Raw genomic sequence first — 22,861 nt, 5'->3', positions numbered from 1 at the left:
ATACTTAATTCCACATGCCTAGTTCTAGAAAAACAGGCCCCTAATCATGCTGCTATATATATGCCCATAGACTTCATAGTGCCCTGTAGGTGTGCCTGAACATAAGATTTTGGCTTTCCTCACATCCTACCACGTTTTATGGTAACTGAACTCAAAGCATATCTCTAGGGGACTTCTTTAGGCCTTAATCATCTCCTTAAACTAATATAAAATTAGAGAATGTCCAAGGATAATCAAAGGGTTTGTTAACACGTGACAAGGAGAAAATACTCGAGGCTTTTAAAACGTTTTAAAGTGTCATTATTTAAATTTATATACAGTGACATTATTTATTTTATTGTACTTTAGATGAGAGTTTATAGAACAAACTAGCTTCTTATTAACCAGTTGGTACACATACTATTTTATGACATTGGTTAACAAATCCACGACATGTCAACACTCTCCCTTCTCAACCTTGGGTTCCCTATGACCAGCTTTCCTGTCCCCTCCTGCCTTCTAGTCCTTGCCCCCGGGCTGGTGTGCCCCTTTAGTCATTTTGTTTTATGGGCCTGTCTAATCTTTGGCTGAAGGATGAACCTCAAGAATGACTTCATTACTAAGTTAAAAGGGTGTCTGGGGGCTGTAGGGTGGGTCCTAATTCCATGTGAATGGTATCCTCATGAAAGAGGAGAGACAGACTGAAAAAAGAGGCCCATGTGATGATGGAGTTATGCTGCATTTGGAGAGAATATGGCCCTGCTGACATTCTGAATTTGGACAACTAGCCTCCATCACTGTGAGACAGTGAAACCAGTACAAATACTCTTCTGGCCATCTATCTCTGTGGAACCTCTGTGGAAGAAATCAGCTTCAAACAGTAGCTTAAAATAACATCAGTCATTCTATGATTACCTCTCACAGTTTCAGGCATTGATTAGGTTCAGCTAGGTGGTTCTGACTTGGGGTCTCTTGTGTGTGCTGGGAATGAAATCATTTGAAGGCTCATTCATTCACCTGTGGGGCATTTGGGCTGGGAACACTAAAAAAGCTGGGGTCTCTGGCATCTCTCTCTATTGCTATATGGTCTTTTTATGTGGTTTCTCTGGCATGGCAACTTTAAGGTAGCTACATTTCTTACATGGCATCTCAGGAGCTCCAAAGGGAGTGGAGAGAGAGAGAGCAAGAGCTCGAGCATGTACCAGGAAAAAGCTGGATTGCCTTTTATGATCTAGCCTCAGGAATCATGATAGCTTCACTGGAGAAGTCTACCAAACATTCAGAGAAGATCTTACACTAGTACTACTCAAATTATTTCAGAACATAGAAAAGGAAGGGATACTTCCAGATTCATTTTATGAAGCCAGTATAGCCCTGATACCAAAACCAGGCAAAGACACCACAAAAAAGAAAATTACAGACCAATAGTTCTCATGAACATAGACACAAAAATTCTCCACAAAATTCTAGCTGATAGAATTCGGAATCATATAAAAAAAAATACCATGACCAAGTGGGATTCATACCAGTTATGCAAGGATGGTTTGATGTTAGAAAATCAATCAACGTAATCCACCACATAAACAAAAGAATCACATGATCATCTCAATTGATGCAGAAAAGGCATTCAACAAAGTGCAATGCCCATGCCTGATAAAAACTCTCAATAAGTATAGAAGAGAAATTCCTCAACATAATAAAGGGCATCTATATAAAACCAACAGCCAACATCATTCTTAATGTAAAGAGGCTGAAAAACATTCCCCCTGAGAACAGGAACAAGACAAGGATGCCCTTTATCACCACTCCTATTTATCATTGTGCTAAAAGTCCTAGCTACAGCAAGACGGCAAGAAAAAGAAATAAAGGGCATCCAAATTGGAAAGGGAGAAGTAAAGCTGTCCTATTTGTGGATGATATGATGCTATATATAGAAAACCCAAAAGACTCCATGAGAAAACTACTGGAACTGATAGAAAGATTCAGCCCAGTAGCACGATACAAGATAAACATACAAAAATCAGTTGGATTACTATACACCAATAAAGAGAACAATGAAAAGGAAATCAGGAAAACAATACCATTCATAATAGCCCCTCAAAAAATAAAATACTTAGGAATAAATCTAACCAGGGATGTAAAAGGCCTATACAAAGAAAAAAGGCCTATACAAAGAAAACACTACTACAAGAAACCAAAAGAGATCTACATAAAAGGAAAAAATACCATGCTCATGGATAGGAAGACTCAACATTGTGAAAATGTCTATTTTACCCAAAGCAATCTACAAATAAAAGGCAATCCCAACCCATTGCCACATTCTGTTGTTTGAGGCAGTCACAAAGGTCCACCAAGGTTCAAGGAGAGGAAACACAGATGCCACCTCTTCTGGAAGGGCATGTTGGATTGGAAATGGTTGCAGCCATTTCTGGAAATACAATCTGCTACAAATACTATGAACTCTGTACTTTTAAGGTAGAGCCTAAGTTGTCCTTACGTGAGCTATAGAGAGAAGTTCGTTCTTTGACTTCTGGGACCTCAAGAGGGTGTAATATTATGATCGATAAGGCCAGTTTTTTTTTTTTTTTTTTGCAAACATGGATTTTAGTGAGTCTCCATGAATTAGACCAAGTTTTTCTGTTCTTATATAGCTTTTTCTATAACCATCCAGGTTTTTAGTGTTTGAAATTTGAATGGGACCCCGGATGGAACTTCAGGGTATATGTATTTTTGCAGGGGCCGGGTGACAGTCTGGAGGGATAGGAAAGATGATAGCCAGAATCTAGATGAAGAGACTCCTCTGCTGTAAAGAAGAGACTAAGCAGACTTGAGAGAGTGTCACCTACAGGGCAACCAGGAAGGGTGCCATGTTCTAAATATGTTTCCTACCCAATGCCATCTCTTCCCTATTATTCTTTTCCTTAAGTATTGCCTTCTTCAGCAAATCCTCTTAAAAATGGAAACTCCTCTGGGAGGGAGAACATAGGCAGTTGGTATGGATTTCAGAGTGGTTCAATAAACACTTATGAGCACAGTACTAAGCACTAAGGATTCAGTTATTAATAATTTGATCTCTCTTTTATTCCTTGACCAGACTAACAAGGTGGATCAAAAGCTCTAGTTTTGAGGATTTGTTCTGAGAGTCTCTCTCCTCCTGAGTTCACTTCATAATTTTACTCAGAGCTGCGCCTGGTCCTAAGAATCTTCCAAAGACCCTCTGAACTACCAGGAGGTCAACATGAAAAGGCCACCTGGGAAATCTCCTTGTCCCCCACCCCCAGGCTCATTGACTCAGCTTTAGGAATGCCTGTTGCTCATCTACCTAGAATGGCAAGTGTTCAGTTTTCTCTGCTTCAACCCCCTTCCCCAAGAAGGTTAGCTGCACAGTCCAGAATAAGAAGTCAGTTTATTCCTCAAAGGCTGAAGGAGCTGTTTTAACACTCTTTCCTAATTCTAACCCCTTATTCAAAACCCTAGTGGTGTAGTGGCTAAGAGCTACAGCTGCTAATCAAAGGGTGGGCAGTTTGAATCCACCAGGCGTTCTTTGGAAACTCTATGCGGCAGTTCTACTCTGTCCAATCGGGTCGCTGTGAGTTGGAATCGACTTGACAGCAACGGGTTTGGTTTTGGTTATCTGATCCTCACAATGGATTAGACTAGAGCGGAGGTTTGAATGAAGCCTAGCAGATTCTGCAAGTCCGAGAGTTGAAGGCACTCTGAGAGGTGAGGAAAGAGAGGTGTAAGAGGTAACACAGCTTCACTGCTCCTCCAGAACCCCCACTTTGCTGGGCCCAGGGCGCTACATACTGGCCCGAGGTCACACACCTGGCGGTGGCGCCAGAGCCAGGACTCAACTACTGCACAGCTCTCGTGGTGCCAAACACGGGCGATCTCTGGCGTCCCATTTAGGAAGTGCAGCTGCAACTGCCCATGATCCAGCCCCGCGACCGCAGACGATGGCCAGGTACCCAAGGACCTGGTGCAGTGCACAATGAGACAAAGGGACCGCTGGCCCAGCCCGTAGGTCCGAGGGCAACAGCTGACCCGGCCTTCGTCCCACAGTTCGTGCGGGGCGCGGCGGGGGGACGAACAGGTGCGCGGGCGGGGGGCGGCGCTTGGGGATCCTGCGCACTGCGCGCGCCCCTCCCCCGCGCAGCTCCCAGCACAGCCCCAGCCTGGCGTGAGGAGAAGGAGGAGCTGCTGCGGCCTTTGCTACTCGGGCAAATCGGCCGCGCAGCGGGAACCCGCCGACAGCGTGAGCTGCTGGTCCTCGCGCGGAGGAGGCGCAGGAGGCCCGAGGGCCATGGAGCCTGGTGACGCGGCACGCTCTGGCCCGGGGCGGGTCGTCCGGGCGCTGCTACCGCGACTGCTGCTGCTGCCGCTGCTGCTGAGTCGGGGGCTGCGTGCTGCGGCCTCGGTCTCCTCCTCTGGGGCGGTGGCCGAGGACAGCAGCGCCATGGAGGAGCTTGCAACTGAGAAGGAGGCGGAGGAAAGCCATCGGCAAGACAGCGTGAGCCTGCTCACCTTCATCCTGCTGCTCACGCTCACCATCCTCACCATCTGGCTCTTCAAGCACCGCCGGGTGCGCTTCCTACACGAGACTGGACTGGCCATGATCTATGGTGAGCGCCCTCTACCCCCATCTACCCCTTACCCCCAACCATCACCCCCCAAACTCTCCTCATGCGGCCGGGCCGCTGCACTGCTGCCCGCGCTGCGCTGTGCTTCCCCTTCACTTGCCAACGTGTTTCGTTTCCTTTCCATTTCCCGCTGCGACGGTGGTGGTTCCCAAGGTCAACTGTCTGCATTTTCTGCCTTTCTAATACCGTTAAAAAAAATCCACACCGTTCCAACGTTTTATCACCTGGAACCCAGGAAAATGAAAGGCACAAAGGCGGACCAGTCCTGTTCGCCAGTTCTGGCTCAGTTGTGTCGTTTCCCATTACCTCCACTCCATGCCCCAGTTCAGCTCAACAGGGTGTGTGTGCAGGGGTGGAAGGTGGGCGACTTCACAGAAACTGCACCACTCCAGGGGCCAGGCCACAGTGCGGGTGGGGGCGAGGACTGAGGGTTTCTTGGCTTGGAAGTGGGCTGGCGGGGCCTGTCGGATGCCACCTCCATGGTCAGCCTGGGTGGGCACTCGCTTCTGAGGTCTGTTCCCAGGTTTCGTGTTGATAAAGTCTAGGGCGACCTACGGGGAGGGGTCGTCTCTCCCACCAAGCCATGTCCCTTGGGGAGCTACGGCTTCAGGATAGTTGGGGGAGAAAATCGGCCTGTGAATTCCGTCCACTAGTGCATTTTCAGTTGAGTGTGAAGTGCTGTGAAGGGTGAGCATGGTTTAGCACACCGCGGTGCATCACTGTCAGGCCCAGGCGGGGAGACAGGCACATCTCCTGAGCTTATATGTCCCAGTGGTAATTTATGCCCAGTTACTTGCCTTCTCCAAGAAAAGAGGAGGTTTTGTATTCCTCAGATTGTAACATGGGCAGGACTTTGAAGATCCATTTCGGAGTGTATGGAGAGGAAAAGCAGGATTTTAATTCTGGAGTCAGCTTTCTTTTGTTGTGAAGGGTGGACTGATGCTACCATCCTTTTTGGGATTTAATGGCACAGTGTCTTACATGCACAGTGGTCAGTGCAAATCTCCAGTTATTACATGGATGTCAGTTAGCCATAATCTGAGTCATGGGTTTATTTGGCCTATGCCCTACCCCCCCACCCCAACACACATACATATCTTGAACTGAAGCAAAGTACTTTCTTTTTGAATTTAGTTCAGTGGAGTTAAAGCTTAGGTTGGTATCCTCATGTGAAGTAGATAACTGTTCCTAACAGGGAACATTTTACTTCATCACCTGTGATGAAGGGATCTCTCCACTCACTTTCCATCCAGGGTTCCCTGGTAGAGAATGGAAAGCAGGCACTTTAATCTTTAATGTGAAAATTACCCTGGCCCTGGGCCTTGCTTCTCATGGTTATTGGTTGGTTGTTGGTAGCTGGGCTCATAGCCACCAGGCCTTCCCAGACAAACTGTGTATGGGACAAAGTTACACAGAGCTATACGGAACCCTCCAGTTTTTAAGAGGTAGTGGCCTAAACAGATCTTGAATTGAAACAGGTCCATGTCTAATTGAGTTTGGTTATTCCAAGTTATAGGTCTGAACACAAACTTTGGCCTTGATAACTGGCTGTTCTTGAGCTCTATGTATGGTTGTATCTAAAAAAAAAAAAAATGGTTGTATCAGTCACTAACAAATGACTTATGCCGGGGCTGCAGGTAAGTGGGGAGGTTTTCTGAACAGATAGTGGGCTGGAGAATTGAAGCACATTATCTTTTCAGGCGACTGACTCTGAGCCATAATGCAAATGAAGATTGCCTTTATAGGTACAGGCATGTGTCGCTTAATGTCTTTTCTCGCAATGTCCGACTGTATATACATCCGTGTGTCAGGGCACCCAGGTGTGTCTGAGAGCCAGGACTCCAGATCCCCACCTTGAGGCCAGAGCCCTACTTCCGCCTGGCTGCTGTGAGCCATCCAGAAGCCACCTAGTCTGTGGTGATGGAGGCCCAGGCCCAAACTCTCAACCCAGGTTCCCCTCTGCTCCTGCTGTACTCGGTGTGGTCCTATAGGGCACTGATGGAAAGGTATGTGCCCAGGATGCCTCAGCCGTGGCTTGAGTGCCCTTGGCCCTCTTGGCTTGCACTGTCACCTCTCCAGGCAGGTTCTCACAGGCAAGTTGGCCTTCCCTGCAGTTGGCTTAGTAGAGAAGATGGCAACAGCCGGATGGAACCCAGATGAACGCTCACCTGAGGCATCCACAGCAGGAGCTGCCTGGGCTGCACAATAGTCCCCATGCCAGTACACCTGGGAGTCCTGCACCCCGTGGACACAGGTGTTCTACAGTGTCCAAATCATGTAATGTCCTATTTCACAGAGTGTATACCCATTCTTGTTGAGTTGATTCTGACTCATCACGACCCTATAGGACAGAGTAGAACTGCCCCCATAGGGTTTCCAAGGAGTGCCTGGTGGATTCGAACTACTGACTTTTTGGTTAGCAGCCAAACTCTTAAACCACTATACCACCAAGGTTTCTGCATACCTGTATATAGATAGCCATGTGTAAGGGTATTAATATAATGCAGTCTATTCCACTTCTTATACCGAGTGAAGAAATTAGATTCCTGTTCAATTCAATTATGTTCTACTTCCAACTGCACATGCAGTGCTTCTTCTGGCCCTAACCACCTGAAGCTAGGTCAGACCTCACAAGCTAAGGTTAAGACTCCACAGTCCACCAGACTGCCAAGTTTGCTCAAGACTTCAGATGCCAGCTACAAGCTTGGAGCCCTCAGGCTCTCCTCTCTTCTGACCTGCTGGCTCTCACTACTCCCTTGGGTTTGATAATTCTCTAGAACAACTCAGGAAAGTGCTATACTTAGGATTATATTTTTATTACAGCGAAAAGGATACAAATGAAGAGACACATAGGGGTGAAGTCTTGGAGGGTTCCCAAAGTGGAGCTTCCTTGTCCCAAAAAAGAGACTTGATACCCATCCATGTACGCCAATGTGTCTCACCAACAACAAAGCCCATGGAGCTTCTATGTCTAGAATCTTTTACTCAGACCTCATTACACAGGCATGGCCGATTGAATCTTATCTCTCTCTCCTGACGTCAGCTGATAACATTTGGTGGGTCTTTCCAGCATGGCCACCACCCACCTGAGTCACCTCATTAGCATAGCCTTTTAGGTAAGTGTGGTCTGGAGCCTTCAACAAAGACACGTCAATCACTGGGGAAATTACAAGGTTTTAGAGATCATCTCTCAGGAACCAAGGACAGAGACCAAATTCTTTGGGTAACATTGATTGTAAATCCTACACCAGGAAAATATTTTATAACCCCTAGATCTAGTTCATTAAAGTACAAAGTGAAATGCCTTTAGGAGGTAGATCTGACAGACTCAAGTGTATGGAAAATAAATTGGGATTTAAGAATATATTTTCTGATGAGTACTCTGTATTCTTAAGGCTTAAAAACGACAGTAGAATTTTCCTTTGCTGACATGTACTTTTAAACTCACCTCTGTCTTTTAGTCATTGGGTTCATGGTACAGTGTGCTGTTTCATTTTGTGAACGATCATGTTACTGAAATCTGGCTTAATTGATGATTGTTCAGGAAACTGAACATCATCTCATAGCATCTGGGTGTAATTTTGTTCTATGTCTTCGGATTTTAGTTTGTCAATATGTGATGTCCTGGATTGTGCCATATATTAATATTTTGATGTGGATTGCCTGTAACTGTGAAAAAAAAATTTCTCTCTTTCACTCAAGAATATTTGACCTTCCGTTTCAAGCCCCCAAATCTGAATTCTGATGGCATTTGTTTAGCCAATTCATTATATGCTGGAGATTATTGGGATAGGGATTCTGATTTAAAAAAAAATGAGTTTGAAAATCTTTGAACATTTATGTAAATGCATATTTTCAGGACTTCACTTCTGTTTCTTAGGAGTAAGAAACAAGATTTCATTTCTCCATATCAATAGAGGAAGTGAGTAATTGTTCTTTTGCCTCTGAGTAATAAAGAGCAGAACCAAAAAAAAACCCAAACCTGTTGCCGTGGAGTCGATTTCGACTCATAGTGACCCTATAGGACAGAGTAGAACTGCCCAATAGAGTTTCCAAGCAGCACCTGGTAGATTTGAACTGCCGACCTTTTGGTTAGTAGCTGTAGCACTTAACCACTATGCCACCAGGGTTTCCAAAGAGCAGAAAGACCTAAGGAAATGTCTAAGTGTCTGCTGTGTGCTTGGTACCCAACTTAATTTCTGGAGGTAAACAGTTTAACTCTTAAATGTTTGTAAATTTTTATGAATAAAACAGTTCAACTGAATTTCAAAAACCCTTTGCTTTGAAAATTAAAAAAAATCTAATTTCTGCCACCTTTTTATATTTAAATGGCACTTAAATCTGAGAAGAAAGGCTTTAATATTTAAAATAAATTGTAGTGTGTACGTATTTACTGTTACATTCATGAAATATCTCTGAAAAGACACACAATAGACTAATAACATTGGTTTCCTGGCGGGGGGCAACTGGATGGTTGTGAGGTAAGGGTGGGAGGGAGATGTCACTATATACCCTTTAGTGCTTTTTGAATTTTGAACTGTGGAAGTGTATCGCTTAATAATGTGTCCATGTCTCCAGTCTATGTCATTTGCGATGGCATTTTAAAGTATGCCTCAAATAAACCAGTTTGACACCCACTTCTCCCTATTTAACTCACGTTATGTTATCAATTTCTGTGACCTTTTAATTGTTGACTGTATCCATGGGACTTCTGGAGCCTTGTGCCCGGAATGGAGACAAAATGGGGAAAGGGGAAAGAGTTTTCCTCCCTCTCTTTCTCTGCTTCCTTCTTTTTTTCCTATTATCCCCAAAGATTAGTTGATGATATGTTAGGAGTACTTTTCACAAACGGAAACCCTGGTGGCGTAGTGGTTAAGTGCTATGGCTGCTAACCAGAAGGTCGGCAGTTTGAATCCACGAGGCGCTCCTTGGAAACTCTATGGGGCAGTTCTGCTCTGTCCTGTAGGGTCGCTATGAGTCAGAATTGACTCGATGGCAACGGGTTTGGTTTGTTTGTTTTTTTGCACAAATAGATCCTGTAATAAGAGCTTGCTTGGGTGCAAAGGACCTAAGGAGTATAAGAGATGTGCTTAAGAAACTCCCCCACCCACAGTTATAAGCATTCCGCCTTCACAAAGACCCAGGCAGCTCTAAGGGAAGGTGATCACAGACCTGACTCTCTAGGGCTGTTGAAAGCAGCCTCCCAGACCCTGCATCTGTAGCTGGCCAGTCTAACCTGTTTTGTCAGGAAAGGGAGCTTATACCAGCTCTCTGCTCTGTGTGTGATTAAGTCCATCCTAAAGTTACTAAAAAAAGTTACTAGGCCCACTGTATTTGTGCAGCAGAAACAGCAAGTGTTTGAGGCAGGGAAAGGTGGTATAAACAGACTGTGTCAGTTAACTGTGATTCTATCTTATGTGTACAGTAGTTCCACTTTTCCCAAAATGTTTTTGTGACAGCTGACATGGAGCCAAAATATCTGATTATGACATGCCAGCCTACCACCTGTTTCTCACTTCCCCCTTCTCCACGCCTGTCAACTTTCCAAGTACGTGTTAGTGGGCCTGTCTAGGTTCTGTGGACTATGGACTCATCGTTGCTGTGTTGGAGCTGAGTTATTAAGCATAGCCCGAGTGGGTTAGTAGGCAACGTCTGAAAGGGGAAAATATGATTCCTTGCGGTAGCATGAAATTAACATTTGAGCCTGTGAGCAGACATTTCAGACCCCCCTCCCTTTTAGAACCCTTCACTTTAGCCCCGGTTGGGGAAGCCCTATACAGGTCTTGCTTTGGTGCCAGATACCCTTGGGTTCAAATGCTGGTCCTGTCACTTATAAAGCTGTGTAACATTGAGCAAGGGGCTTAAGTGCTCTGAGCCTCAGTTTCCTCTTTTGGAAAATGGAGATAATGTCATTTACCTCACAGGATTGTTATATTATTGAGAGATTGTAAAGAATAAAGTGTAGTATCTGTCACCTAAGTACTCAGTAAATATTAGTTCCTATTCCCACTTTAGACTTTTTGATTCTTTGGCAAGCTTTGTTACTTGAGGTTTGTTCAGTAGAGGTTTGCTATAATTTTAAAATTCTTTAGGGCACAGTTAGTGGGAGTAAGGAGAATTGTAACTTTTTTGTTAATACCTAGAAAAGTTAAAATGCACATACCCCTTAATCCGGCAGTTTCAGTTCTTGGACTTAATCCTTCAGAAATACTTGCACAAGTTTGCTATCTTATATGGATAGCAATATTTAGTGCAGCAGAAATAAATTTCAATATTCATCAGGAAGGGACTGGTTAAATTACCGAAGAGTCCTACTGAGGAATACTATGTAACCAGTAAAAAGAACAAAGTATTTTGCAGTGTCCTCCTAAAGGAGCTGTCCACACATAGTGTTGCAGAAAAAGCAATACGCAGAACAGTATGTATGTATTATCCCATTCGTTCTTTTAATAATTATGTACTACATAAACATGATGCATATACATATTATACATGATACATATGATTTATATATGATACATGTATCCTTCCTGGAAAGATAGATAAATTTAACAATGATTATTGCTTGGGAGTGGGAGCTGTTGTTGGAGAAGAAGGGGAGGTCTTACTTTTCCCTTTATACTTTTCTGAATGGCCTGAATATATATATATATACACATACTGTTTAACAAGTTTAAAAATTTGTTAAACAATAAAACAAATAACTTTTATGTAGCAAAAAAATGCATTTGTTGTTGTGAATTGCCATTGAGCCAATTCTGACTCATGGCGACCCCATGTGTGCAGAGTGGAGTATAACTGCTCCATAGGGTTTTCTAGGCTTTGACCTCTCAGATGTAAACCTCCAGGCCTGTCTCCTGAGACGCCCATGGGTGCGTTTGAACCACCAGCCTTTAGTCTACTAGTTGAGTGCTTAACAGCTTGTGTAACCCAGGGAGCCGAAAAATGCATTAAATTTTTTTTTTTTTTTTAGAAATACTAAACTGTAGTTATGTGGTTAGGTTGCATTTCCCTTTGATGTTAAAATGTTTTTTTCCCCCTAAGGAATCTCTTACCATAAACAATACTTTTAGTTATTATTTAAAAGTTATAAATGGAAGTAAAATTTTGCATCTTAAAAATTAGAAAAATGATATTTCCTAAAAGCGTGTCTTAGAATTTTCAAAAGTTAACATTTTGGGAATGATGTAATTAGAAAATCACCATTTTGCAACCCCCAATGATAATTGCTTTAGATAAGGATCTTCAATGAATGCCAGAATCATAGGCGAAAGGTTGTTGGGGCACACAGTACTCACACAGTGCTGAGTATCAACCTATCACCCCACCAATTACTTTCTTATTGCAAAGGAAAGAAAGTACCTTTACAGTAGAGAGGCCTGGCAGTCACTGTCTTAACCAGGTGATCAAATTGCTCATTACTCAGAGTGGGACTCTCTGGTATAATGTACCTCCTGATGTGATGGAGACCCTGGTGGCGTAGTAGTTTAGAGCTATGGCTGCTTACCAAAAGGTCAGCAGTTCAAATCCACCAGGCACTCCTTGGAAACTCTATGGGGCAGTTCTACTTTGTCCTATAGAGCCGCTATGAGTCAGAATTGACTCGACGGCAATGGGTTTTTTTTTTTTTTGGTTTTGATGTGATGCAGTAAGAAGCAAATAGCATGATCTATAGAGTATTCTTGTCATAAATACTTAATTTGAATGTAATCAATGATTTAGGTACATCTTTGTGATTGACTGTTAACCCAAACGTTGGAGGTTTGAGTCCACCCAGAGACTCCTTGGAAGAAGAACCTGGCGATCCTACTTCCGAAAAGTCAGCATTGAAAACTCTGTGGAGCATAGTCTACTTTGACGTACGTAGGGTCCCCATGAATTGAAATCGACTCAACAGCAATTGGGTGGTTCAATTTACAGGAACAATAGGGGATAGAGAAACAAGTTATAAGACACCATGAGAAAACCATCAAATCCTGGATATGGGGCAATTTACAAGATAATTGTCCTGGTGTCTTCAAAAGGTCAATGTCAACGGAAATAAAAAGGGAGGATGAGTGTTCTAGATTAAAGGAGACCAAAGAGACATAACCAAATGCAACACAAGAACCTTGATTGGCCCCTAATTCATGAAAATGAGCTATAAAAGATGTTTTGGGGATGTTAGGAATATATGAATGTGGACTGGGTATTAGAAGATATTAAGGAATTATTTTTCTTAGGTGTGATAATGAAGATGCAGGCTGAAGTATTTAGGGGCGAAGTGTCTTAATGTTTGCAGTTTACTTTCAAAAGGTCTAGTCAAAAAATGTTATAAACTTTCACCGAAAACAATATATATATAAATAATATAATATAATATAATATTATATCTTATTTAAAAAAATGTTGTTGTTAGTCTCTGTCGAGTTGACTCCAGCTCATGGTGACCTTATGTATAACAGAATGAAATGTTGCCCAGTCCTGTGCCATCTTCGTGATTGTTGGTAAGTTTGAGTCCATTGTTGTGGCTATTGTGTCAGTCTGTCTCATTGAAAGTTTTCCTCATTTTCTCTGACCCTCTATTTTACCAAATATGATGTCCTTATACACTCACACATATACAGAAAACAAGTATGGCAAAATACTAGCAATCATTAAATCTAGATGGTGGGTAAAAGAGGTGTGTTTTATACTCTTCTTTCAACTTTTCTGTATGTTTGGAAATTGTCATTTAAAAATAGAAGACTTGGGAAACAAGTTAACTTCCCTGTTAATCTGTTACTTGTTAACATCCCTGGCTGAAAGGTTGTATAGGTGAGGCTATACGCATCCTGCTTGTACTCCTATTAAATTGCTTCTGGCATCAATTAACACTGTTTGAATTAGTTTATGTGAGATGATGCTAGGTGTCATGGTTAATTTTATGTATCAACTTGGCTAGGCTATCATGCCCAGTTGTTTGGTAAAACACTAATCTAGTTGCTGTTATGAAGTAGTTCCCAAACCAAAATGAAACCCGTTGCCATTGAGTCGATTCCAACTCATAGCGACCCTATATGACAGAGCAGAACTACCCCGTAGAGTTTCCAAGGAGTGCCTGGTGGATTTGAACTGCCATCCTTTTGGTGATCAGCCCTAGGTCCTAACCACTATACCACCAGGGTTTCCTATGATGTTTACATGTGGTTAAATCAGTTGGCCTTAAGCAGATTACTTTTCATAATGTGAGTGGGCCTCATCTAATCAGTTGAAGGCCTTAAGAGGAAAAAGAGAGTTTTCCTAGGGTGTATTCTGCCTCCAGACTAGAAATGGACATTTTGCCATTTATAGAACTCTCTCACTTTTTACTCTCCCCGTTGTCTGACCTTCGAATTTGGGAACACAAGCCTGCAGGAGTCTCTAGCTTGTTGCCTTACCTACAGATTTTCAGTTTGCCGGCCCTCCAGAATTTGGTGAGCCAATTCCTTGAAGTAAATCAATCAATAAATTTCTCTCTCGCTCTCTCTGGATATAGAATAGATATAGCTATAGGTATATATAGATAGATACATATAGATACATCTATTATCTCACTGGTTTTGTTTCTCTAGAGAGCCCTAAGATACTAGGCTTACATGATTTGAGAATTAGTAACTTTGTTTTAAGTTCAGTTTTTTTTGTTTGATTTTTAAGTTCATCTGTCTTTTAAAAATATTGCCAGTGTTTCACTTATAAGAGAATATATGTTAGGAGACCTTTCTCTTTTGGTTAAAGCGTGCTGCTTGACTTTTATTCAGTATGGATAGTTGTATTAGGGTAATTTAAGTGACATAACATAAACCGACCAAACCAAATCCATTGCCAGCCAGTGGATTCTGACTCATAGAAACCCTATAGGGTGGAGTAGAACTGCCCCACAGGGCTTCCAAGGCTGTAATCTTTACAAAAGCAGACTACCATATCTTTCTCCCATGGAGCAGCTGGTGGGTTCAAAGCACTGACCTTTCAGTTAGCAGCTGAGCACTTTAACCAGTGTGCCACCAGGACTCCTGTACTTAAGAGAAGTTTAATTTTCACTCATGTAATGGTGTCGGGCAAGTGACTCTGCAAGTGGTGATTCATGGACCAGGTGCCTTCCCTCTTGTGGTTTCCTTATCCCTTAAAACCAGTTGCAGTAAAGTCAACTCTGACTTATGATGACCCCAAGTGTGTCAGAGTAGGACAGTGCTCCACAGAGTTCTCAATGGCTGAATTTTCAGGAGTAGATTGCTAGGCTTTTCTTTGCAGGCACCTATGGGTGGACTGGAAGCACCAATCTTTTGGTTAGCAGCTGAGTGTGTTAACCATTTGCACCTCCAGGGACTCCTCATCATCCCTTTCGTTCTTGGAATCCTCCCCCTCCAGCCAATGAATGAGGAAAGAAAAAGACTCATACAGGGCGGACTTAGGTGCTAAGCCTGGAAGTGTTCCACTCTGTTTTTCTTGATTCTGTTGGACAGAACTTGGTCACAAGGCCATATCTAACTGTAGGGGTGGCAGGGAAGTATAGTCTAGCTGGAGGAAGAAGACAGGTTTGGAAACCAGCTAGCCAGTTGCTGTTGCCATATTTGATGAAGACTTTGTCATATATAATCCAGAAATATGAAATAGTAGGATTTTTGTGTGGTTTGTTTTGCATGTTGGTTATCAACTTAGTTTTGCCTTTTAAGTAACCCAGTTTGAAGAGAGTATTCATCTGGAATTATGAAGTTATTTCCATAGACCGCTTTACCAGTGTTACTTGGAGTGTGGTCCTGAGACCAGCAGCATCGGCATCATCTGGGTGCTTGTTGGAAATAGCAAATTTTCAGGTTTTGCTCCAGACTTACTGACTTAGAATGTGTGAAGGTGGGCCCAGAAATGTGTTTTAACACATTATCAGGGTGTGTTTTTGTTCTTTTGGCATGTTGAAGTTTGAGACTCATTAGGATATTTAAATTTCACCCTTCAAGTACTTTCACTATGTTGATTGTTAATATAAATAGTCAAAAATGATAACAACCATTTATTGAGCACCTGCTGTAATAGCTGGGCACTGTATTAAGTACTTTGCAAACTTTAAGCTATTTAACCTTCATATCAAATGTATGAAGACTGTAGTATTCGTTCCATTTTGTCAGATGAAGAAATTGAAACTTAGGTCAAGTACCTCATTGTTTAGGGTCCCATGTTTAAAATGAGGAAGTGGGGATCTATTAAAGGATAAGATCAATATGGTTTAGGATGTATTTGGCCAGAATAGAGTTGAACCTGAATCCTGTTTTGATTACTTGTTTCCATGAGGTCTCTGAGGGAAAATCTATGCCTAGAGTACAGTAACACACGTGAAAACTGGAACCTGTGTAAGGCGGAAACCTATCAGAGAAGAAAAACTCAAATATTTTCCACTAAAATGAGCAATAGAAAAGTGGTAAGACTGCACCCTGTCAAAGGCAGAAAACTTGTGAGACCTGGAAAAACAAGGCAGTCCTATTGGGTTTCGGTTCTTTCAGGGTCCACTGTATAAAAGCAGCAAAGTGACCCTTTACCATTACCTGGGGCTTTGGCCCCATGCTCCAGTGTAGAACTATAAGGAGTGAAGCTGGTTCATGTGGAGAACTCAGTTTTCCTTTGCTAGATGGGCCTGGGAGTCTTGAACCTGAGTCGGGCCAAAATGCCTGCTCATTTTCACCCCAAAGGCCACACACTCCAAGTTACTCCATTGATGTGACAGAAGGCTCTGACTACCAATGTTAGGCAAAAATGCCAAGAGATGTTCAGAGCAGGGCTTTGAACCAGTTCTATCAGTCATGGCTGATAGAAACAAGGGCTGCATAAGCATTGTATAGCAACCAAATCCCTTGCACAATGGCTTTTGACATGAATAGGAAACAGGTAGCAAGCAGGTAGCTGTGCCCTGCTTGAAGATGATGGCCGATAGCATGGCTTTGAATGTGTGTCGCTCTCCACAGTCCTGGCAATAATCCAAACTCCCATATCAGGCTCCTGAAAGTTTCCTGATGTGGGAGATTAGATTATTGGCAGGACTGTGGAGAGTGACGCACATTCAAAGCAGTGCGGTCGGCTGCCATCCTTGAGCAAGGCACCTCTGCCTGTCTCCTACTCAGATCAATAGCCAAGGTGCAAAAGATTGGGTTGCTATGCAACATGTACGTAGTCCTTGTTTCTTTTGGCCATGACTGAACCACTTCCAACTGGTTGGAAGTCCTGCCTTGCTTCCATAGGCCATGACTGAACCCTTTAGAACCTGGTTCATAGCCGCTGCTCCAGGCCTTCAGTGGGAGCAGTTGCATAAAAGCTTTCTTATCTCTGGAGATCACTGTCACAGAGGTGGTGGTGGGGGTAGATCTGGGTTTGGGGAGCACTCCTGCCTCTGCTCTTACTATGCTAGTTGTGATGGATATCTCAGAATCTCTGGAGAGCTTTTCCAAAATACTTTGGAATATAAGCCCCAGACAGGCAGGAATATCTCTCTTCCCAGCCCCTAGAACAGTGCCTGACGTATAGTAAACCAAGTCAGTTGCTGTGGACCTGGTTCTAACTCATGGCGACCCCATGTGTGTCAGAGTAGAACTGTGCTCCATAGGGTTTTCAATGGCTGATTTTTTTGAGAGTAGGTTGCCAGGCCTTTCTTCTGAGTCACCTCTAGATGAAATCAAACCTCCAACCTTTGGGTTAGCACCCAAGTACGTTAACTGCTTGCATCACACATTGACTCTCAACACATATGAGAGACAACGTCATCAGACCCTGCTCTGCTGTGCTAAAACTGTGTGCAAAATGACAAATCTGCGGTATACTCTCAGGTTGTATTTGATTTCTAGATAGCCAGGAGGTCATTAGAAAAAGGTCACCAATAACCAGTATGTTCCATTTCTATCACATTTTTCTGATCAGAGCTTGAACACATTTCAGCACATGGAAAGTAGCTTTTATTACACACAATAAGAAGCAGACTGTACACAACAGGTGAGTATTTCCCCCTGGCTCATAAGCTGTCCAGGAGAAAATGATGACTTCCACGCACACCCCGCTCATGTTGTGGGTGGAAGACTTAAATGCAACAGTTATATGACACGCTGTTCTCCCCCTGGCTTCTGGAAACTGTCCTAGTAGGTATAGATTCTTCCACGCCTGCCTTTCTTTCACCTAGCATCATGGGTGAGGGATACAATGGGAGCCTGCCTTCAACTAGCCAGGTAGGTCCACTTAGGTAGGTCATAACCTTAATGCTATATGCGCTACCCATAGCCCAAGAGACCAAAAAATACCTCCCTTAGCTATTTTTTTAAAATAATTTTTATTGTGCTTTAAGTGAAACTTTGCAAGTCAAGTCAGTCTCTCACACAAAAACCCATATACACCTTGCTACATACTCCCAATTACTCTCCCCCTAATGAGACAGCCTGCTCTCTCCCTCCATTCTCTCTTTTCGTGTCCTTTTCGCCACCTTCTAACCCCCTCCACCCTCTCATCTCCCCTCCAGGCAGGACATGCCAACATAGTCTCAAGTGTCCAACTGATCCAAGAAGCTCACTCCTCACCAGCATCCCTCTCCAACCCATTGTCCAGTCCAATCCATGTCTGAAGAGTTGGCTTCGGGAATGGCTCCTGTCCTGGACCAACAGAAGGTCTGGGGGCCATGACCACCGGGGTCCTTCCAGTCTCAGTCAGACCATTAAGTCTGGTCTTATGAGAATTTGGGGTCTGCATCCCACTGCTCTCCTGCTCCCTCAGGGGCTCTCTGTTGTGTCCCCTGTCAGGGCAGTCCTCGGTTGTAGCCGGGCACCATCTAGTTCTTCTGGTCTCAGGATGATGGAGTCGCTGGTTCATGTGGCCCTTTCTGTCTCTTGGGCTCGTAATTACCTTGTGTTCTTGGCGTTCTTCATTCTTCTTTGATCCAGGTTGGTTGAGACTAATTGATGCATCTTAGATGGCTGCTTTCTAGCGTTTAACAACCCAGACGCCACTCTTCAAAGTGGGATGCAGAATGTTTTGTTAATAGATTTTATTATGCCAGTTGACTTAGATGTCCCCTGAAACCATGGTCCCCAGACCCCTGCCCCTGCTACGCTGGCCTTCAAAGCATTCAGTTTATTCAAGAAATGTCTTTGCTTTTGGTTTAGTCCAGTTGTGCTGACCTCCCCTGTATTGTGTGCTGTCCTTCCCTTCACCTAAAGTAGTTCTTATCTACTATCTAATTAGTGAATACCCCTCTCCCACCCTCCCCGCCCATTACCACAAAAGAACGTTTTCTTCTCAGTTTAAACTATTTCTCAAGTTCTTATAATAGTGGTCTTATACAATATTTGTCCTTTTGCAACGGACTAATTTCACTCAGCATAATGCCTTCCAGGTTCCTCCATGTTGTGAAACGTTTCTCAGATTCCTCACTGTTCTTTATCGATGCGTAGTATTCCATTGTGTGAATATACCATAATTTATTTATCCATTCATCTGTTGATGGGCACCTTGGTTGTTTCCATGTTTTTGCTATTGTAAACAGTGCTGCAATAAACATGGGTGTGCATATATCTGTTCGTGTAAAGGCTCTTATTTCTCTAGGATATATTCCAAGGAGTGGGATTGCTGGATCGTATGGTAGTTCTATTTCTAACTTTTTAAGGAAGCGCCAAATCGATTTCCAAAATGGTTGTACCATTTGACATCCCACCAGCAGTGTAGAAGTGTTCCAATCTCTCCACAACCTCTCCAACGTTTATTATTTTGTGTTTTTTGGATTAATGCCAGCCTTGTTGAAGTGAGATGAAATCTCATTGTAGTTTTGATCTACGTTTCTCTAATGGCTAATGATTGTGAACATTTCCTCATGTATCTGTTAGCTACCTGAATGTCTTCTTTAGTGAAGTGTCTATTCATATCTTTTGCCCATTTTTTCATTGAGTTATTTGTCTTTTTGCAGTTGAGTTTTTGCGGTATCATGTAGATTTTAGAGATCAGGCGCTGATCAGAAATGTCATAGCTAAAAACTTTTTCCCAGTCTGTAGGTAGTCTTTTTAATCTTTTGGTGAAGTCTTTGGATGAGCATAAGTGTTTGATTTTTAGGAGCTCCCAGTTGTCTAGTTTTTCTTCTACGTTCTTTATAATGTTTTCTGTACTGTTTATACCATGTATAAAATATTGTCCCTGTATTTTCTTCCATGATCTTTATCGTTTTAGATTTTTTGTTTAGGTCTTTGATCCATTTTGAGTTAGATTTTGTGCATGGAGTGAGGTATGGGTCTTTTTTCATTTTTTTGCAGATGGATATCCAGTTCTGCCAGCACCATTTGTTAAAAAGACTGTCTTTTCCCCATTTAACTGTTTTGGGGCCTTTGTCAAATATCAACTGCTCGTATGTTCCCTCAGCTATTTTATACCCCCATCCTATATGACCTTACATGGAGAATTTTCCCGCCTGACCACTGAGGCAGGGTGTGCAGACATCTTGGCGCCTCGCCCAGGATCATATCCCTTTAACCCTGCTTGAGAAAATCATTAGGCTTCCAGCTCAAAGATGCTGGAAAGGGGAAGATCATAGCCTCCAGGCTTGTCTGAAGGAGTGCGTCCTCACAATATAGTAGGTACTCTGAAAATATTTGTTTAAATATTTTGTTAGTAAAAAAATAAGATGTTGTAGCACTTCTTAGCATTAAAAGTTCTTCCCTTCAAGTTCTTGTGCCTCAGATTCACACTGACAGTGGAGTTTTTGAGAAGGAAAACTTTAAAAAAAATTTATTTGCTTTAAGTGAAAGTTTACAAATCAAGTGAGTCTCTCATACAAAAATTTATATATACCCCTCTATACACTCCTAGTTGCTCTCTACCTAATGAGACAGCACACTCCCTCTTTCCACCATGTATTTCCTTGTCCATTCAGCCAGCCTCTGGCCCCCTCTGTCTTCTCATCTCCCCTCCAGACTGGAGCCGCCCACTTAGTCTCATGTGTCTACTTGATCCATGAAGCTCACTCCTCACCAGCATCATTTTCTATCCCACAGTCCAATCCAATCCCTGTCTAAAGAGTTGGCTTTTGGAATGGTTCCTGTCTCGGGCCAATAGAAGGTCTGGGGACCGTGACCTCCGGGGTCCTTCTAGTCTCAGTCAGAACGTTAAGTCTGGTCTTTTTATGAGAATTTGAGGTCTGCATCCCACTGCTCTCCTGCTCCCTCAGGGGTTCTCTGTTGTGTTCCCTGTCAGGGCAGTCATCGGTTGTAGCTGGGCACCATCTAATTCTTCTTGTCTCAGGCTGATGTAGTCTCTGGTTTATGTGGGCTTTTCTGTCTCTTGGGCTCATAAATACCTTGTGTTTTTGGTGTTCTTCATTCTCCTTTGCTCTAGGTGGGTTGAGACCAATTGATGCATCTTAGATGGCTGCTTGCTAGCATTTAAGACCCCCTACGCCACTCTCCAAAGTAGGATGCAGAATGTTTTCTTAATAGATTTTATTATGACAATAGACCTAGACGTCCCCTGAAACCATGGTCCCCAGACCCCCATCCCTGCTACGCTAGCCTTCAAAGTGTTTGGTTTAATTCGGGAAACTTCTTTGCTTTTGGTTTAGTCCGGTTGTGCTGACCTCTCCTGTATTGTGTGTTGTCTTTCCCTTCACCTAAAATAGTTGTTGTTTTCTCCCCATTTAACTGACTTTGGGCCTTTGTCAAATATCAGCTGCTCATATGTGGATGGATTTATGTCTGGATTCTCAATTCTGTTCCATTGGCCTATGTATCTGTTGTTGTACCAGTACCAGGCTGTTTTGACTACTGTGGTGGTATAATAGGTTCTAAAATCAGGTAGTGTGAGGCCCCCCACTTTGTTCTTGTTTTTTAGTAATGCTTTACTTACCTGGGGCCTCTTTCTGAGAAGCAAAACTTTGAGCGTGAGAACATCTCCCTGGATTGCAGTGGACTGTTTAAGGATGGAGAATGAAGAGATAGGTAAAGATGTAAATGTGTTTTTGCAGAACATTGTGTATTTAGCTGCTAAGCTGCATGGTGTTTTTTTTTTTAATTAACTTTTATTGAGCTTCAAGTGAACGTTTACAAATCAAGTCAGTCTGTCACATATAAGTTAATATACATCTTACTCCTTACTCCCACTTGCTCTCCCCCTAATGGGTCAGCCCTTCCAGTCTCTCCTTTCGTGAAAACTTTGGCAGCCTCCAACTCTCTCTATCCTCCCATCCCCCTCCAGACAGGAGATGCCAACACAGTCCCAAGTGTCCACCTGATATAATTAGCTCACTCTTCATCAGCATCTCTCTCCCACCCACTGTCCAGTCCCTTTCATGTCTGATGAATTGTCTTCAGGGATGGTTCCCGTCCTGTGCCAACAGAAGGTTTGGGGACCATGCCCGCCGGGATTCCTCTAGTCACATCCAGACCATTAAGTATGGTCTTTTTATGAGAATTTGGGGTCTGCATCCCACTGATCTCCTGCTCCCTTAGGGGTTCCCTATTGTGCTCCCTGTGAGGGCAGTCATCGATTATGGCCGGGCACCAACTAGTTCTTCCGGTCTCAGGATAATGTAGGTCTCTGGTTCATGTGGCCCTCTCTGTCTCTGCATGGTGTTTTTTAAAAAAAGTAAAGATTCTATATTTTCAGAAATGCTACAATCTCTAGGGAAGAATAGTATAAGTCTTATGTTTTGTTAAATTTGTTTGACATGTTCCTAATCACTAAAGGGAGTAAATGTCCTGGGGGCTGATCTTTTGAGTTTTACTGTAAGTTCCTGTAACATATTTTCACTGAGAAGCTGGAAAGTGAGAAATGTCATCTCATTAGGGTGTAAGTGATCATATGTAGAGTTTAGGTTCATACTGAACAGTTCTTTCCTAACCCTCCCCACCACTCCTAAAAAATATGTTTTAGGTAAAGACATATTTACCTCAAATTAACTTGAGTTATTAAAAGGGTTGGTGCTCAGATTACTTTGTGTTGAGTTGTAGAACTAATCAGGTGCAGCAGAGACTCCTGTTATATCTCAATATCCATTCTCCCCTTTATCTTTCTAATAGAACCCTGATTTATAACTTGGCATATTACTGTGCATTGAAAACATTTTCTTCCAGACATGAAAATGAACCTTATGAATTAGTAGCAGAAGGAATATTCCGCCGGCCGAGTTCCCAGGAGCTATTGCAAAGGCCAGTCACAGGCCCTTCTACAGAGAGCATCCTCAGGCCTGCTGTGTTAACTCTTACTTGACTGCAGAGTAACATGTGGTGTGAACTGGCTGT

The 22,861-nt window shown here is 43.0% G+C and overlaps 1 protein-coding gene across 2 annotated transcripts in view; it reads left to right on the top strand.

The window, feature by feature from the left end:
• Positions 1-4,152: 4,152 nt before the first annotated feature.
• Positions 4,153-22,861, top strand: part of SLC9A7 (solute carrier family 9 member A7) — a 289,782-nt gene continuing 271,073 nt past the window's right edge. For both annotated transcript variants that reach the window (XM_023557924.2, XM_010597732.2), the window contains exon 1: positions 4,153-4,601. In XM_023557924.2, the coding sequence (XP_023413692.1) occupies positions 4,283-4,601 (319 nt within the window). In that variant the 5' untranslated portion in view covers positions 4,153-4,282. The remainder of the gene's footprint in view (positions 4,602-22,861) is intronic.

This window comes from Loxodonta africana, chromosome X (assembly GCF_030014295.1).
Source record: "Loxodonta africana isolate mLoxAfr1 chromosome X, mLoxAfr1.hap2, whole genome shotgun sequence".
Lineage (NCBI taxonomy): Eukaryota > Metazoa > Chordata > Mammalia > Proboscidea > Elephantidae > Loxodonta > Loxodonta africana.
This window is presented reverse-complemented; position numbering and strand designations above follow the sequence as displayed.